Source organism: Stegodyphus dumicola, chromosome 5 (genome assembly GCF_044657685.1).
Source record: "Stegodyphus dumicola isolate Sdum_Otavi_A_Nest chromosome 5, ASM4465768v1".
Lineage (NCBI taxonomy): Eukaryota > Metazoa > Arthropoda > Arachnida > Araneae > Eresidae > Stegodyphus > Stegodyphus dumicola.
The window spans coordinates 123,131,786-123,147,375 of record NC_140772.1 but is presented as its reverse complement, the minus strand read 5'-3'; the positions used below and the strand labels follow the sequence as shown (position 1 = coordinate 123,147,375).

General features: G+C 30.5%; 1 protein-coding gene across 4 annotated transcripts in view; it reads left to right on the top strand.

Annotated features, from left to right (window-relative positions):
* Positions 1-15,590, top strand: part of Ube4A (Ubiquitination factor E4A) — a 163,990-nt gene that overhangs the window by 48,616 nt on the left and 99,784 nt on the right. For all 4 annotated transcript variants that reach the window (XM_085817017.1, XM_085817019.1, XM_085817018.1 and 1 more), the window contains exons 5-7: positions 6,063-6,198; positions 14,060-14,262; positions 15,203-15,388. In XM_085817017.1, the coding sequence (XP_085673143.1) occupies positions 6,063-6,198; positions 14,060-14,262; positions 15,203-15,388 (525 nt within the window). The remainder of the gene's footprint in view (positions 1-6,062; positions 6,199-14,059; positions 14,263-15,202; positions 15,389-15,590) is intronic.

The following is a 15,590-nucleotide window of genomic DNA, read 5'->3' as shown; positions in this document are numbered from 1 at the left end:
CATTTTTCAAACTTTGATGCAGAAGTTCATGCAGTCTTTTTGGCTGTGTCTAATTTGAAATCTAGAACTGAGTTTTTTGCAAAGGCCTCATTCTTGCTGATTCTAGGTCAGCCATAGAGGCAGTAGGTCTTCAACACCACTCTGAGCCTCTTCTCTCAAAAATAAAATGAGATATTAGGGAACTAAATAGTAGTGGTAAAACAGTAGAATTTCAGTGGATACCATCTCATGTAGGATCTGGTGGTAATGATAAAGTAATCTCTTAACAAAGAGGGGAGATTGAGTTATCTCTTGAACAGAGTTCCATTCCTTTAAATTCTCTTAGAAGAAGTATTTGAAAGAATGTGTTAGCTTACAACACAGAACTATTAATTAAATCGAAGGGTAAACTCTTGAGAGAACATCAGGAATGACTGGAATGAGTTTAATCGCAGACCACATTGAGAGGCCGTGGCTAATTTCAGTCTGGGTACAGGGCATGACTACTTAGCCAAATATCTCAGCAGAATAGGCATACTGACTTGATAGCCAATGCCCTAGTTATAAAACAGACGTTATGAATAAGCAGCACTTGCTTGTCCATCCAGACCTTGATCCAAACTTACAACATAGTGGTGATGTTCTCCAGCTCTATTGGATGGCCAGGGATCTTATGTCCTGAGCACATGGTTAATTTGCTTCTAAATCAGTGAGGATTTTTAAAAATTTTAACTGTGAAATGTTTGTCTTAATTTTTTGGCATTGTAAAGATTTGAATTTTAGTGCTGTAATTTTTAAGTGTTTTTAATATTTTCGTGATGTAATTTTGAATTTATTTTTTATTTATTTATTTATTTATTTATTTATTTATTTATTTATTTATTTATTTATTTTTTTTTTGAGTGACCTAATGTAAATGGATTGATTTCCGAATAAAGCCATAAGAAACAAGAATATTAAAAGCCAAACCCTAAAATCAAAAAGCAGAGTGTTTTATATGCTCCAGCAAGACAGTGTTTTATATGTAGTTGTAAAGACTGATGAAAAAGTAAAGGGGATACAACATGAAGCACAAGTTTATTGCAAAGAGTTTATTGCATTATACGACACGAGTTTATTGCATAACATGGCCTTGTGTGCAGTACTGTATTTTAGCAAATATCGTACTTTAAATGATTTGTGAAATTTGAATATTCAAAATCGTATTGAATTATATTATATTGGTTTATTAACATTAGTTTATATTATATTTAGCTTCAAAATTTTATTGAATTTGCTGTAATTGAATAATTGTCTGTAATCCATTACTTTTTTTTATTAGCTATTGCATTTAAAATTTTATTTTTTTAATAAATGACTATTTTCTAACTTTTATATTGATATAAAGAACAAAATTAAATAATCAAAAAAATTTTCCATTTTTGATGCATTTTCCTGAAATATATGCCACAGTTAAAAAGTTAAATAATTAACATCTTATGATTATATATATATATATGTACATATATATGTGTGTGTAATAAAAACAAATTTAGAAGTACTGATGTATGAACACTGAGACATAGAAACACAGAAATACTCATGACAAAGTATGTAGATAGCATAGAATGTAGATCCATATTGAAGGGGAAACTTCGCAGCCGAGTAAGATTTAATATTCAGTTTTATTTCAATTAACATTTGTAGCTACAATATACTTGGTACTCTAAATGTGTGTATTCAAGAGCATTTACATTTTTTATATTGCTGTGATAGGAGAAGAGCACAACGAAGTAGGATCCAAGTGGTAACAAAGGTGGAAGTTAAGGACATGGTTATCGAGTATGAAAGCTCACCAAGAGAAGGTTTTGGTTTAGGTTAGAGAGGTTTCAATTCTCAAAATTTTGAATTTAAGTTCCAAATTAGCTACATAATCAGCATTGCAGAAGCCATGTGGCAGATTAATGTAGAAATGGCGCTATCCAAAACTGTTATTACTACTTTTAGAATACAGAGAGTAAATACCCAAATTAAAAAGTGAGGAATGAAGAGACTATTACAAATTATAAAGCTGATTTATATACTTTGTATCTTACATATATATCACTATCTTATTTACCTGAGCATCACTTGGTACTCCATGGTATATTTATAATAGCTTTAAATAGAGTGAAAATCCTATGAATTTACAACTTGATTGTATGTGCAGTCAGTACCATCTCTTAAGTTTGTATGCAACAGCTAAATAATATCATACCATTGCACTTACCCACTGAAAATATATATAGAACAGTAAAATTTTCAATTAAATGCAGAAATATATCTGTAAATGTTCTATTTACTTCCGAGAGGAATTGTTGAAATTTTTGTAAGAAAAAGGATTGTTCAATGCAAGAGAAAGCATAGGAATTTTATGAGAGCATATTTGTTTTCCCATATAACTTAAGGAATATGATACATTTTGTTATGCTTGCATTGTGTTCCTTTGTTGACTAAAAAAGCTAATGCTCTTTTCTGTCAAAACCTGTCATTGTGGGTTTGTGAGAGGCGAGTCTGATATGATGGATTGTAGTTTTAAATCCATTTCGCATTGAGAGAGTGTATATACACTGTGTCACAAAAGAAAATATATGCACCCAGAAGGAAACGAAATATCACAAATAGCATGTATATAGTGTATGATGTGATAAACCAGTGATTACATATTCAGAACAAAAGATTGTTTTATTAAAAAGCTATGGCATGAAAAAGGTTACGAATCATTTAGTATAGCCGTCTTTGGCAGCTATACGAGCCAAAACACAATGTGACATTGAATCAAGTAGGTCACTTATGACCCATGCAGAAAATCATACCATAATCTTTGCAACTGGGCAGTTAATTCACTAGTTTCAGGATGGCTGCAGTTGCCTTCCAAGCATGTCCTAAATGTGCTCTATTGGCAAGAGATCTGGTTACTTGGCTGGTCAAGGATATTTGTCATGTCTTTGAAGACGTTGTTGGAAGAATCGTGCAGTATGTGAACGAGCATTGTCGTGCTGATATATGGCACTTAGGCGACTTGATAGCTTAGACAGTACAACCAATGTTAAAATATTGTCCATGTAACTCTGAGCCATCGTAGTGCCTTAAAGGGTGACTAGAGGTGATCTTATGTCCCAACAAATCACTCCCCCACATTGTCACACCTTGTGTAATCGCCATATGCTGCTCAAAAACAAATACTGGAACATACTGCTGACCTGGCCGCCTCCACCCACATGTGCATTGGTCATCAACACTGAAACTGAATGGAGATTTATCTCTAAAGATCCCATGCCTCCAGTTGGTCACACTCTAGCTTTCCTGACTTCAGCAGAAATCCAATTGACACTGCCTATGATGTGGGGTCAGTAATAGGCATCTTAATAGACATCATCCAATTGTCTCCGAATGTTTTTTATTAATACCACTGGATGCTTGGAAGGTGATAAATGGCGTTAAATCGATGCTAGTGACATTGTTGGTGTGGAAGTGGCCGCTCGTATGATTGCACAATCCTCTCACTCGTTTGTGTTCCTGCGATGCCCTGACCCTCCGTGATGGTAAACTATCCCTTCCGTGATCCATTGTCACCAATGCAGAGCAACTACGAAATCGCTGTGACCAAGGTGGCTACCAATACACATGTTTGACCAACCTGCTTCTTTGGGGTCTATTATATGCCGCTTCTCAAAGTCTGACAACTGTTCATAATGCCACCGGTTACATCTCAGAGGTACCTCTAGTCAAAATACCATCCATCCAACTCGACAGATTCGTTTGAATAGCTCTACAACATGAGAAATCATGTTTGTCAACAACTCCCAGCTGTGCATTTCATATGTGCATAGCGCGCTTACCCTCATCTTATTGGCGTCAAAATTTAAATCTTTTGCATATCTCTTACCAGACTTTATGTCTGCCAAATTTTTTAGTTGTGGCTTGATTTCTTCTGGTTGCATATATTTTTTGTGACAGAGTGTGACATAGACAACAAGAAGCTATATATTTGTCTTGCAAAGTACATGCAAGCGGTAGTGTAAAATTTGGTGGTGCATTTATGTGCATTTGCTGAATATTCCATATATTTGGAAAAACTTTTTCACTCCCTAAAGCTGTGTAAACCATTTATCTGTACTTTATACAGGGTGTCCCAGGATTATTGTAACAAACTTTAAGGGGAGGTAGGGGACATCACAAGGATTTAAATTTGCAATAACAACCCATAGTCAGAAACATCTTCATTTAGTGTTAGGTGGCATTGTTTACATGAGCATTGGTGGAAACAGACCTGCATTGCTGCCGTCATTTGAAGTGTCATCGCCCGCAGAGGAGTATGGAACATTTATGAACAACGAGCTGGTAGATATGTACCTGATTTATGGGTTGGCTGAATGAAATGTATCAGCTGCAGAAAAATTGCATTGCAAAAGGTACCCACATAGAGATGCACTGCACCACCGAATGTTTACTAATTTGCATCACAATTTGTGTGAATATGGATCATTATGAAGTAATAGGCATAGTGATGGTGGACCATGAGTGACTTGAACTCCCAGCATAGAACAAAATGTATTGTATACTATTTGAAGGTATCCAGGTACCAGCGTACGAACCGTCGCTACTGCCATTGGAGGATCTCGGAGTAGTGTTCATCGTGTTTTGCAATGTGAAGGCTTACATCCATACCATCTTCAAAGATTGCCGTTGTTTTATCTGATGGGGGGGGGGAAAGAACAATTGATAGAAATTTCCTATGCTCGAACACTAACTGAGGTTTTCAGAAATAGCACACTTGCTAACTTTGAGCTGAACCAAGATTAAACGCATTTGAAATAAAGCTATTAAATTTTTATTGCCTTTTTGTGCAACCTATTTGTGTGAATAAGGATTTCTTCAGTGTAATATTTGAAAAATAAATGCAGAACGAAATTAAAAGTGGATCCTAATTTACAGTTAAAATTAATAAAGTAAGACCAGACATGTAGAAATTGATCTTTCTTAAACTGGTGCAAATTTCACACTAAATTTTAGAATTAAAATATTCTAACTAAAATTTTGATAACTAAAATGTTAACTAATTTTTAATCTAATATTAAATAGCCAGTAGGTTGTGTAAATTGCAATATATATATTTTCTATTGAGAAATTGTAAAATAATCATTTTAAAATGTAGCGGTGGTACTAAAGTTTTTCAATTTTTGTTTAGTTAGTATGCATTAGTCAAAAGGTTGAGAACCAGAATCGCTGGTTTATGATATTATGTAGGATGGGACATTACTCATCTCAACTTTTGGCAAAAAATTATCTTCCGTTCGAAATTGGGATGAAATTTAGGTAGATAGACCATGTGTGCTTTGCCTAAAGTAACTAATCTAATTTAATTCATTGTTAAAAATTGAGTTATATATCATTTTTTTAGTATCAATAGTCACATAAACATCTGGCTGAAATATTTTTATATTTGATTAAGTTACCTGAGACCATAAGTGTGTAAGGGTTTATCCTGTGACACTGGAAATGTGGAAAAATGCTGTGTATTGGCATGTGTTAATGATTCCTACAAAAAAGATTGTTCTTTTGTTCTTAAGCTTGGTTCATTTCAAGCAGTGCTTGGTAATGGTGGTTGCCACATTCAGCTATTCTTTTATAGATGAAGCACTGTTTAGAAAACGTAATTAATGAATTTTGCATTATAAAACTTATTGGGGAGGGACATATATTTTATACATTTCTACATAGAATTATTATGCTTCAAAAATTCACTGTGCAGATATATAGGAATATATAGAAAAATTTGAGTATCTTAGTCTTAGTTCTTCAAGCTATAATATAGGAAAAGAGCTGCTCCTTTTAAGAAACTGGGGAAAAAAAAAATGTTTCCATTCATAAATCAAGGTTTAAAAGTAACAAGGCAAACTGTATTAGCATGTATTCAGTTGTGTATGATAATTTATTTTATAAGCCAAACTGAATTCGCATGTGACATTAAATTTTAATATATAGAATGGGATGATTCTCTCTATTTTTTACTATGCATCTTATCAGTGATTTGATATTTAATTTTTTTCTATCTTGAACAGTTCAGACCAGTAGAAGTGGCACATCATGTGATTGTTTCACAAGCAGCATCTGCACTATGCACTCCTGAAATGTTTCCAGATGCAAAACTTGCTGAAAGTTTTGTAGATTTGTTTTTGTATTATCATGATCAAACAGGTACTGTTTAAAATTTGTTCTTCTGGTTATTATTATGCTGTTGTTCTTCTTCTTATGTATTAGTCTCTATATGTATTACGCATTACTCTCTATATATTACTCTCTCTATTTATAGGTATTCAATCAATGATATGTATACTTTGATCGAAAATAAATTAATTTAAACTCAGCTATTTATTTTTGAAAAACTGTACTTTCCTGCAGAATTCTCACTCACCTAGAAAGTCCTGAAAACTCGGAGAAAATATAAACATTTTTCTGAAAAGTCAATTAAAATCAAAACTTTTTTCAAAAAAATAAAAAAAAAAAAAAAAAAGGAGGAGTGGTCAATCCTTATTAAAAAAATTTTAAAATCATGTTTTAAAAGTTAAAAAAAAATTCTTTAGAAGATGCAAATGAATTACTGCATTTTTTGTTTTGTTTTATTGCATTAAATATTTTTTCCACTTCATATCTGATATAATTTTATCAATCCATTTCTCTCTTTTCTCATCCTATTGGTGAACTTTTTCTCACTGTTCTCTTTAAAAATATAATTGTTTTATTATCTATCTTTTCAGAAGTATAATTATCCTTCAAAGGTGAATTATTTAATTTAGAAACTATTACACCAGATGCTTGTGTGTTATTAAAATGATTTAATTATTTAAGCTTTTTTTTTAGTTCTGTGTAATTCTAATCTATAATTTTATTTTAAAACTGCAAAGGAATAATATCTATTGTGAATAATTCAGAATGAAGAATTTGTTTTCAGAATTTGCTCTTTCTTTCAAAAACCATGCATACTTTTTTTTGAATGTTTCAGATTTATATTTATATTTTTTTATTTAATTGTGCCAATAAGTCTCACTTTTAGTTTTATCTCTAATCCCATTAACAAAGCTTAGTAAAAAGATTGAAAAACAGAAATGCGTATATATATTTTTTAATAACGTGTTTTTTATTTTGATAAACAAAGCTGAATTTTAAAAACTCTGTATCGGTCTATAAAATGATTGGAACATTATAAAATGCAAAAATAATTTTGAAAGCTATTGCTGTTCCTTGCATGGCAGAATTTTGCTTGAAGAAATTTGGATCGTTCTCTATACATTATCTTCCTTGTTGTTAAAACTTAATTTAAAAAATGCTATTAAAACTTATTATTAAACTTGCTATTAAAACTTTTGGTCTTGAATCAAGGTTTCCTATAGTAAAATGCATGTTTTCACCATTGGGAGCTATTTTTTTTATTTGATGTGCAGTGATTTATGCATGTTTACTAAATATGTGCTCCTCATTAATTTCTATTAAGATTTAGTATTTCAGTTCTGAAGTTCTGAAGTTTGCCTCTTGGTGAAGTTACATAGAGCAAGGAACAAATTATTGAATAATTTGAGGAAGCTTAGGAAATTTATAAATTTCTGATTGTCTTTTGATTAATATTATTTCATAAAACTAGATAAAATGTAGCAGTGATTCTCAACCGGTGGTACAAGAGAAAAAAAAGGTGGTACGCAAAGAAACTAAGTATTTGCAACTATTAAATTAAAAAATTAAATACCCCAACATCCTGTTCAAGTTTTTTCTCTAACATTTGCAAATTTATGCAATCTGAACTTTGTTCAAGCTCAGTAGCCGCTCATAAACTTTAGCAAAATAATCCATTTTTATTTTCACAAATATTCTTTTAATCATAGGCATTTGCCATAAATGATGTTTTTAAAAGGAGTGATAAAAATGGTTGTATTTAATAGGAAATAAGAATAAGTTCCCATAAAATGTATCTCATTAATTCTTTTAGAGTTGAGTTATTTATTAGCATGTCGCCACCATTTCTGGGCTCTTATTGCTCTGTTTTCAATTAGAATATTTTTTTTATTAATTCGCTGTCTCTAACAGCAGGTATTTTGTCTTCTTCTTGCTTTGTATTCCTTACTTTTCTATGTGTTTTGAGAATATCACCATTTGTTTTTCAAGTACTCATAACATATTAAAGCATTATCACTTCTAGGGACGCGCCCGCTTACCCGGGACAATTCCGAGAAACGAGATTCTAGTAGCACTGCTTTAAGCGGGAGGCTTCCAAGAAATGTTTCGGCTATCTAAGAGGAACATGTCCCGGCTACGAGCAACATTTTAAAACTTTTCCGAAAATGTTCTGGCTGGAGACGTGTTCCTCGAATGTTCAACCAATCAGATGAAAGTTCTGCTTCTGAAGGATCACGGGTAACTTTCAATATGGCGATGGCTCTCACTGTGAAGTCTTAGACGGTGGAAATAGAGGCCGATTTAATTATTGCTGTTTTGTTGTAATAATATAACTGCCTGAGTCATTTTTAAAATGTTTATATATTCATTAAATATATAATCGTGGAAATTTCAGAGTTGACAGTATTTTACGATGTTCTTGCAGTTCGGATTTGTTTACAAATTGTTCATCGCCGAAAGTTCGTCAAATTTGTCGTATTTCGTACTCATCGTGTATTATCACTTAAATAATAGAATTTTATTTATTAAATTTAAGTTGAATAATTTTTTTTAAATTCGTTTGTATATGCGCAGCTTTTCTCCTAATTACTTATCTTTTAAATTGTTAATTGCATAATCAGTGACACATTTTAAACAGCATAAAAGATGCATAAAAAGGAAAAAGCTTAGCTTATGTAATAATGAGAATACTCATTAAATTTGTCTATTATTTTTATGTTATTAATGAAATACTTTTTGGATTATAAATACATTAGAAACTATACTTTTATTTAAGTGTTACATATTGAAACATTGGAAATTTATGGATTTATTATTATTCATGATGAAAAACATTTGTATATACATTCATTAATATAAATCTTATTCATTACATTAATACTACTTAATATATATTAACAACTTCTAAACAATCGCATCTCTCTATCTGTATGTAAATATATGACTTATTAGATGTGTATATATATGTATATATGAATACAATAATGAACATTGCCAAAGAGTTTATTTGAAGTTACTTTTAATTCATATAACGATCATGTAATTGGCAGCAACTGTAGTCATCAGTTCTTTGCAAATTATTATAGATATGTAATAATCAGTTGAAAAATAATTGATGAGCATTTGAGTACTAAAGAGTGTACACATTTTGTTATTGGGTTAATTCATAATTATATCATATGTATGATCTACGTAATATAAAATGACTATTAAATAATAAGAAATGTAACAGCTGTGCATTTATAGCATTTGATTACTTAAAACAGTGCAGAACTGATTATCACCTTCATATCTGTTTACATAATGAATTGTACTTTCCAATTAAGTGCATGGGCCTGCTACTGGCCGAATCGTCGTTGAACACTGGTAGTTCGGTCTCAGGTTAGAATGCTGCGAACGGGCTGGCTACATGGGCGTTTTCTTGGATTTCCCCATTTGTAACTGGTATACAAGCCAGTTTAAAAAAATCTTCTACAAAGGGATCCCTCCTGTTAGGCAGATATCCCTCGAGGTTTTGCCGTAATCACATAAAACAAACTCATGATGTGCATAACTAATTTCTAGAGTTGGTATAATTAATGTGTTTTAGGTATATTACCGAGTGTCCTATGGGACAGTAAACAGCTTGCATATGTTTGATTGCTCATGTATTATTCATATGCTTTATTTGATCTTCATTTTGCTGAATAGTATCTGCTGGCTGTGAGGATGTAAATATCAGCCATATAAATTTTTGTCATAGGTCTTTTTTTTTTTTTTTGTTTGTTTGTTTGTTTAAATGGACAGAACAGTAATTATGAGCCATAAAGTTAGTCAAGAAAATGCTTTCATCAGGTCACAAATTTTCCAGTGAGCCATCAAATTTTCATTGAAATGCAGATAACAGAAAATACACATAAGTGATGTCTGATAAATAGACTTATCCAGCACACGTTTTAAACTATTCTTAGTGTATACAGAATTTGGCTATTGCTGATGTAATTGATTGCTATAACCAGAAGTGTGTTTATCTATTACTTGAAGTGCCAAAGTGGAGATCAAAGTGATTAACTTAATAGCAATCACCTTTCTATTATCTTCCATTACTAACAATAAAGTTTAAAACGAAAAGAGTGTGAGTGATACAAAACAACACAGAAGAAGCAAATGTCACTTGAAAGGAAACGTTACATTCGCCAATCTGAGTGATAACTGATTCTTTTTGGCTTTCAGCCTGTTTACCAAGTGAAGATGGTAACCCTATTTCGCCAAAGAGCGTTTCTCAGAACTGTTCCACCAAACCTTTTGTTCCGGCAATAAATATCGTATGTGATAACGCTTTTCTGCATTTAAGTATTTGTGAAAAAATAACAAACCTAGATTTTCAAAATGGAAAAATGGCTAGGATTGACTAAGAAAGAGTAAATGTCATGATTCACATGTGATGGATCCAAGACAATCTACTAGCACTAAGAATATTGAAAAGAAAAGGAGAATTGTTTATAGAAAATATAATGAAAGTTCTTTATCGTTTGGGTTTCCTTGAAATGTAGGTGAAATGGACCCTCAACCTTAGTGTGTTGTTTCCAGTGAACTGTTATCCATTCGAAGTATGAAACTATCATTTCTTGAAAGACATCTTATATCTAAGCATGCCAATTTAAAGGTTAAATCTAAAAAATATTTAAAAAGGAAATTATCAGAGTTCACAAATAGTAAACAAGTAATGAACGATTTTATTGCTTCAAGTGAAAAAGCTTTGGAAGCTAATTTACCTAGTAAGCTTAAGGAATTGCCAAGACTGGGCAGGCTATGTTAATGGAGAAAATCTTATATTACCAACTGCTAAAGATATCATTTTAATGTTATTCAATGAAAAAGTGGCAAATGAACTTAATAATATTTAATTATCAAATGATACAGTAAGTCAACAAAGTCATGAAATGGAAATTTCATAAAAATGACACATATTCGAAAAGTAAAACATAGTGAGTATTTCGCATTCCAGTTCAGTGAAAATACTTTTGTAATGAACATTGCTGAATTATTACTTTATATATGTTTCAAAGAAAATAAATGGATAGTTGAAGAGTATTTATTTTATGAATCTCTTCATGATAGAGCAACTGCATCAAAGTAATTAACAATTTTATGTCTGAGAATGATATTCTTTGGAATAAGTGCATTGCCATATCCAGCGACAAAGCTGGCTTTTAAGAGGAGAACATTCCGGTGAGATCTGTCAAATAAAGAAAGTCACACCTGAAACTAAGTTTACTCACATCTCCATTCATTGAAGCTGTAGTAGTCAAAACAGTCCCCAAAAACTTGAAAATTGCTTTCAACCAAGGTGTGAAAATTTTTAATTTTATTAAAAGCCTAGCTTAAAATTTAAGAATATTTACTGTTTTATGCCAAGAGATGAGCAGTGAACATAAAACACCTTTGTTATATTCCGAAGTAAGGTGGTTATCCAGTGGCAAAAGTTTTAAATCGTCTTTTTAAACTTCGATCATGAATTCAAATTTTCAGTGAATTATGGTTAGCGTTTAGCATATTTAGCTGATATTTTCGGAAAGTTAAATGAGTTAAATTTAAGATTACAGGGACAATGTGCTAATTCATTTACCATTAGCAATAAAATAAATACAGTTTTAAAAGAAAATCAAAACTCTAGCTAATAATCAAAGAATCGGATAATAATGTTTTAAGCTTTTTACCACTTTTAGAAAGTTTTCTAACCAAAAATAATTTGAAAATAAAAGAAGACGTTAAAAATCATTATTTTTGATTGATAAATAATTTCAGCATGTATTTTCCCGAGGATTATGAAGTAGAAAAGTGGATTAGAAATCCATTTTGTTCAAATGTACCTGAAATTTTATCTCATGAAGAAAAAGAACAATTGATAGAAATTTCCTGCTATCGAACTCTGACTGAATATTTCAAAAGTAACACACTTGTTAACTTACGGCTGAACCAAAATAAAGAATGTAAAGGCATTTCATATAAAACTATTAACTATTTATTGCCTTTTGGTACAACCTGTTTGTGTTAACAAGGATTTTCTTCCATGTTATATTTGAAAAATAAATACAGAACAAAATCAAAAGTGGATCTTAATTTACTGTTAAAACTTTAATACCAGACATAAAGAAATTGATCTCTCTTAAACAGGCCCAAATTGCACCTAAATTTTGGAATTAAAGTAATTATAACTTAAATTTTGATTATTAAAATTATAACCAATTTTTAATCTAATATTTTTTTATGTGTGCATATTTAAGACGCCGCTGTGGGTCAACGAACCTGGCTTCGGAATCTTGGCTATGCCACTGTTTCCATAAAATGTGAAAAAAATTCATTTGTGTACAAAAGGTTAAAAAAAAAAGTCAACTCAATAAATAAAAATCAAACAAAGCAACAAAATATATAATGCTATATTGTATACCACAGGGATCCTATTGTTACAGTGGTTATTTATGCATCCTTAAAATTAAGAAGATTAAACCTGAATATTCTGGTTAGTTGACATTAATATCAGTTAATAATATCAATAATCAATTTAATTAGTATCAATAAAGTGAAATGAAAATTGTAGTGTTATTTTAAAACCTAATTGCAGTGTTATTTTAAAGCTTAATTACAGCTTCTGTAGTAATTTTTCTGCGTTGTTTTTATCAAAATTGAAATATATGTACTGAAATGACAAAATAATAGCATGTCAGATTTTACAGTTAATTATTCTTAATGTACTTCTATATGCTAATTCTTTTCTTAGATTCTGTTGACATGTATACTAAGTAAAAAATACAGCAGGAAAAAAGTAAGATTAATGAAGAAGAAAATAATATTGTAACATTTTTAGTAGTAAAATTTAAAAATAAATAAATAAAAGGTTTAGAAGAATATATGTATTATAAACTTATAAAATAAAAATAGAACGAGGGCATAGAAAATTGTGTAGCAAATGCCAAGAAAATATTTTTCAGGAGAAGCAGGAAGTGTAGAAATGCTCATTATGAAAAAGATTTTGTTTAAATGAAATGGTTTCAGATTTGCCTATTAAAGTGACAAAAAAAAAAAAAAAAGTCAAACTTAAGTAGTAATTGTTTAATGACAGTCAACTCTTAAATTCTACTAATATATTTTACCAAATCTAAAATAAGACATATGTAATAAAATTGTGAGGTATATAAAAACAGGTAAACACCAAATAAAACATTTGTTCTGAAAAACAAAAGAAAAATCATTTTACGTATAATCGGATAATTGTCAACTATTGGAATTTGATTTAGTCAAGAACATTCTGGTCAATTGAATCTATGTAATAATGTGAAGATTCGTAAGACATAAACAGTAATGAAAAAATAATCAACTCTTAAAGTAAAATTATCTGAAAAATAAAATGGAAAGAAAAATTCCATATTTAAAATTACTGGATGCTTGCAGAAAAGATAAATAAATCAACTGTTAATCAAGTGGAGTAAGGGGGATTTATAATTAACCAAAAAAAAAAAAAATTCCCAAGGAAAAAACAAATAAATGAATGTGTCTATGAAAGAAAATTTTTTAAACACTCATACTTGTAAAGTCTTATTACTCAATATACTTTGCTCAAAACAAAGTGTCTTTAAGTCGAGGGGGGCACAGTATGGTCTCAGAGAGACTGAGAAGAACTTTTTTTTTATTAAAAAAAGTATTGCATGTGTAATGAATATGATGGTATTGATTTATGTTTTTTGGTGGATAAGGGAGGAATATTTGTTCATTAGTCTTTTCTTCAATCTTGAATCCTTCCCTCATTTTATTGTGTAAATATGATTCTTGATCTAAATGTTGATCCTATAAATACTTTAAAAGTACTTATGTAAGTTTTTCTAATTTGTTCCATTTTGGCATGTGTTTCTAGGTCACTGTGAAGTACTAACGCAATTTATAATTGATGTCTCAGCGTCCATCATCGATGTTGAAAATGGAGAATTAGCTTCAGTGCTGAGACCTTCTTTCAGTTATTTGCAAGAGAAACTACTAAAGACATCTATAGTTGATAGATATCTATTTCTGTACATTGATATTCTGAATTATTTTACTGCATCTGAAAGTTTAATAAAAGTTAGTAGATAGATTATTTATGGGTATTATTTTTAAATCATAATTTAGAAAGTTATATGACCTCTGTTTTTTTTTTTTTTTTTTTTTTTTTTTTTAAATTTTTAGATAAATTTTCTTTATGATTCCAATTTATCACTTATTCAACCATGTAATATTCCCTGGAAAAGGTTGGTTAATTTTCCCCTCCTTTGATATTTATCAAGGATATGAATGATGAAAAGAGCTGCTACAATAGCTCATTCATTCAAAGATTATCATTTGAAATCAATGCCTGGGCTAACTTTGCCAACTCTTGAAACAGCATGATAGAGATGTGCTTTAATTTACTTTTTTGTATGATTGATATCCAATATAATATGCTGCTTTTAATCAATAATTGGCTGATATTTATTAAACATGTAGTTCAAACTTAATTTGAATTTGTTTGTTTAATTTTCAGTGTATGTACATTAAACTTTCATTTAGTATATTTGGTTCGAAAGATCAATGATTGTTGATATGCTTATTTAAATTACTTGTTTCGTGTTAATGTTGACAGTGCTTGCATGAAGAAAAAATAAATTAATTAGAAAACCAAAATAGTGCTTAATTTAATATGAGTAAGGAATGAATGTTTAAGTAATTATATTAATGTTTTAAAAATTGATGAATATACAATCTTATCTAGCATAAGCTCCTGTAGTTGTTATTTTATAAAAAATGATCCCTAAAATATTTATAGTGCTCTGTATGAATGAAAAATCCTTATAATTTATTTTAAACATATTTCATATTTCCTTTTCTTTGTTAGTGTTTAAAATGATGATTTATAAAATTGTGATTGATTTTGCTTTCACTTTTTTAGCTAGTAATGCCTATGAATTTATGTTGTTAGTAATATCTTTATGAGTTACAAATTATATTGTTGTCCTATATTTTTAATTTCGTCAATTTTTTTAAGGCTGTTATACAGCACAGCATGCCCAATGAAGTGAAAAATGGAAAAGCGTATCAAAATAGTTTACTAGGACTTCCTCTAAGTGTTTCATGCCTTCCAAAGTCAGAGATGGAACCCTTCGAATTTTTTCAAGAACCATCAAGATACTCATCACAGGATCATGCGATTGTAGGAGAACGCTTATGTTTGGTAATCATATCTTCATGCATTTATTATTTGCTTGAGATTTTCCTCTAATGATATGATTTAATTCACTGTTGTTGTTTATCATAATGTTGCATTTCTGCACCGGTTCATGTATTTGTTTGGTTTATTTAATTATGGCAAAGCACGCTAGGGCTATCTGCCTAAGGAGAGGGATGCCTTCGTGGAGGACTTTCTAAGGGAAACT